We start from the raw sequence: 4,147 nt of genomic DNA on the forward strand, positions 1-4,147 counted from the left end.
CAAGAACAGAAAACCAAACACCGCATGTTCTCGCTCATAGGTTGGAATTGAACAATGAGAACACTTGGACACAGGAAGGGGAACATCAGACACTGGGGCCGGTTGTAGGGTGGGGGAGGGGGAAGGGATAGCATTAGGAGATATACCTAATGTAAATGAGGAGTTAATGGGTGCAGCACACCAACATGGCACGTGTATACATATGTAACCTGCACGTTGTGCACATGTACCCTAGAACATAAAGCATAATAAAAGAAATATTTTATTGGTTTTTGCTCTATTGCTCATTGCTATTACATCTAAATATAAGATTATATAATTTATGCATTATAAATATATCTCATGCATAAATACATGCTTCATACATTAAACATGTATTTTTCTCCCATGCTTAGATCCAGTTTATTCCAGAAAAAAAAAAGCCAAAATTTTCTTCAAAGATCAGAAGCAACTATCAGTAGATGGAAAACTTTAAAATTCTTTCCTCTTTTTTTTCTTGAGCTATGTATGAGGAAATCTATAGCTCAGACTGTGTCTGGTGTTAGTACGTGTCAAGCTCTTTGGCCAGAAGGAAGAGGAAGGCCAATGAACCACATCCCTGGTACTTAGTTTCTTCTCACTTTCCCTATATGAGAGAATGCATGCACTGCTCAGCAAGGACACTGCAGGCCAGGGATCTCTGGAATCCCCGGAGGACCAGGGGCTGCATAGCAGTTACTTTGTCTTACAGAGTTAAGTCTGAGATGAGAGAAGGGATTTATCTAGGGCCCACAGCTAGTAAATTATAATGTCAAGATCAAATCCTGGTTTTCTCACCCTTACAGGTAATGTTATTGTTCCCTTTATTACACTACTTTTTTCACCCTAGAGTGACAGCTCTCACAAAGTTCAGTCCTGGAAGAGTATGTGTGATAATTCCATACTAACAGGATCATATAGTAATGGTACTAAAACTTTTTATTTTTTTTTCTTCCCAGGATTCATACCTGTGTGTAGCCTTGGAGTGGCTCAAGTGGGCAGGATGAACTTTGGAAAGGATGTCAGCACCTTGAAATACTTCACCATCTGTGGCTTACAAGAGGGCTATGAACCATTTGCCGTTAATACAAACAGGGATATTACCATGTGGCTGAGCAAGAGGCTTCCTCAGTTTCTCCAAGTTCCATCAAACCATGAACATATAGAGGTTTGCTTTTTCTTTCAAAATCAGGCCATTTCTAAAAAGCAGGAAAAGAATATCTTTGTACATAGGAACTTCTGCTTAGACAATTATTGTGACTTACTTAAAATGATGACCTTGATGTGTTATACAGAAGTGGAATCTAAACAAAGATGGCACTTTATACCGGCTGTCAGTGGATGGGAAACTTAAATTTTTGCTTTCAATTCTTTTTTTTCCCTTGAGCTATGTGTGAAAAAGTCTGTAGCTCAGACTGTGTGTGGGGTTTGTACGCATCAAGCTCTTTAGTTAGAAGAAAGATCAAGGCAAAGGGAGCCACATCCATTCTGATAAGTTACGTTACAAGTAGCTTATTAGAATGAGGAAAAATACTTCCCTTTTTATGTGTGGGCAATGTCGGGCCGAATCTGAATATATAGAATTATAAGATAAATTTCCGAAACTGTCTTTAGAGACAGAAGCAGAACTCTATGACTATATCCATAGCACAGTAATCTGTTTAATTATCTCTTACAAAATGATGCCATGTGTGGACTGATTTGGGATTCTGAAAACGTGATGTGCCTTAGGCATCTTTAGAATCAGGAAATCGACAACGGTGATTGGAATGTGAACTATTGCTTCTTCATTTGCTAGGTGACCAGAATAGACGGCACCATAGACAGTTCCCCGTGTTTAAAGGTCACTCAGAAGTCTTTTGGCTCTCAGAACAGCCACACCGATATCATGTTCTATCGCCTGAGCATGCCGATCGAGTGCGCGGAGGTCTTCTCCAAGACTGTGGCTGGAGGGCTCCCTGGGGCTGGCCTTTTTGGACCCAAGAATGATTTGGAAGATTATGATGCTGATTCTGATTTTGAGGTTCTAATGAAGACAGCTCATGGCCATCTAGCGCCCGATCGTGTTGACAAAGACAAAGAAGCTACCAAACCAGAGTTTAATAACCACAAAGATTATGCCCAGGAAAAGCCCTCTCGTCTGAAACAAAGGTTACTATTTTATACACTGTGATTTTAAGTTTGTAGTTAAGTGAGGAGGGTTACAGTCCAGAGTAAAGAGTCTCCTAGTGTAAGGTTTTTTCCTCCCCCTCCTCCCCTCCCCCTCCTCTTTGTGCAAAGGATTCTATAAGGAAAAATTAAGCAACCTGTTAGTCATCTAATTTGTTAGTGTAGATGCTATCTGTTTCAATAGTTATTTTTAAAGATGTCTATGTTTACATTCTTACCTGAAACTTGCAGAGTATTTTCTCCAAATAGTACTTTTTTATGATAAAGGCGGCAAGTTATTTTAACATCCTTTCTTATACTAAATCAGATTTTCTCAGTCTCAGCACTATCGACAGTTTAGGCCAGACAATTCTTTGTTGAGGAAACAACTTGAACATTGAAGGATGCTGAGCAGCATCCTGACCTCCACCCACTAGATGCCAGTAGCACTCCATCCCCCACACTGTGAGAACCAAAAACGTATATCTCCAGATATTCCCAGATGTCCCCCAGGGAGCAAAGTTGCCCAGGTTTAAGGAAACTCAATTGATTATATGCTCATATTTGAAGTAGACAGAACATTTTAATGTTGCTTATTGTTAGTCCTCTAAAATATTTCAGATTTTTGCTTAGAAGAACAAAGCCAGATTACAGCACAAGCCATTCTGCAAGACTCACTGAAGATGTCCTTGCTGATGATCGGGATGACTATGATTTCTTGATGCAAACGTCCACGGTATGAGGTTGCAGCGTTTGTCATTTATTTCTATTTGTCACTCATTGTCACTCATTATGCGTTACATCTCAAATAACACATACTGATTCATCATACTTAGTAATATTATTTTTAAAATGTTTCTGTTTTTGGATATATTTTGGGGACCGAAAGTTTGAAAAAAGTTTATGTATTATGATAGATATTATGCAATAAAAGAGCTATTTTAGGAAAAATATTTTTAATGGCATGCATAATCTTAATTTTGCTATTCTGTTTCTTGACAAAATTTTAAGTTGCCCTTGAATTTTTCAACTACTTTCTTCATCTTACTGAATTGTCTAAAGGAAGATCAATTATTATAATTTGTGAGAGGTCAAGCTTTGCTCTCTTCCATTTTAAATTCTCAAGCCTACTTCTCCTAAAATGCTACATTGAAAAAATATTTAGTTGTGTTCATTGTAGAGTGCTCCCATATTTTAGTTTGATGTTCACATGTTCTGAACTATTTCAAAATGAGTTTAGGCTGGGCACAGTGGCTCAAGCCTGTAATCCCAGTACTTTGGGAGGCTGAGGCGGATGGATCACCTGAGGTCAGGCATTTGAGACCAGCCTGGCTAGCATGGTGAAACCCTGTCTCTATTAAAGATGTAAAAATTAGGGGAGTGTGGTGGTGGGTGCCTGTAATCCCAGCTACTAGGGAGGCTGAGGCAGGAGAATTGCTTGAACCCAGAAGATGGAGGTTGCAGTGAGCCGACACAGTGTCACTGCACTGCAGCCTGGGCGACAGAGTGAGACTCCATCTCAAAAAAAAAAAGAAAAAAGTGAGTTTAAAATGTCAAAATGTTTTATGTCAGAGAAAGCAAAGGCCAAGAAAGTGCAAAAAGGTGGGTGATAAGTATAAAAACCCAGACATTGGCCAGGTGTACTGACTCATGCCTATAATCCCAGCACTTTGGGAGGCCAAGGCAAGTGGATCACCTGAGGTGAGGAGTTCGAGAACAGCCTGGCTAACATGGTGAAACCCTGACTTTACTTAAAATATAAAGATTAACTGGGTGTGGTTGTGCACACCTGTAGTCCCGGCTACTTGGGAGACTGAGGCAAGAGAATCTCTTGAACCCAGGAGGCAGAGGCTTCAGTGAGCTGAGATCACATCACTACACCCCAGCCTGGGTGACAGAGTGAGACTCTGTCTCAAAATAAAATAAAATAAAATAAAAATTAAACACCGACCCCTGATGAATATCATCTCATCCTTTTGTG

At 39.8% G+C, this 4,147-nt stretch overlaps 1 protein-coding gene across 1 annotated transcript in view; it reads left to right on the top strand.

The window, feature by feature from the left end:
- RYR2 (ryanodine receptor 2 (cardiac)) overlaps positions 1 to 4,147 on the top strand; it is a 592,347-nt gene that overhangs the window by 346,544 nt on the left and 241,656 nt on the right. The window contains exons 32-34 of the mRNA XM_011935762.1: positions 978 to 1,186; positions 1,817 to 2,169; positions 2,788 to 2,902. Of these exons, the coding sequence (XP_011791152.1) occupies positions 978 to 1,186; positions 1,817 to 2,169; positions 2,788 to 2,902 (677 nt within the window). The remainder of the gene's footprint in view (positions 1 to 977; positions 1,187 to 1,816; positions 2,170 to 2,787; positions 2,903 to 4,147) is intronic.

This window comes from Colobus angolensis, unplaced genomic scaffold (assembly GCF_000951035.1).
Source record: "Colobus angolensis palliatus isolate OR3802 unplaced genomic scaffold, Cang.pa_1.0 Scaffold148, whole genome shotgun sequence".
Taxonomy (NCBI): Eukaryota; Metazoa; Chordata; class Mammalia; order Primates; family Cercopithecidae; genus Colobus; species Colobus angolensis.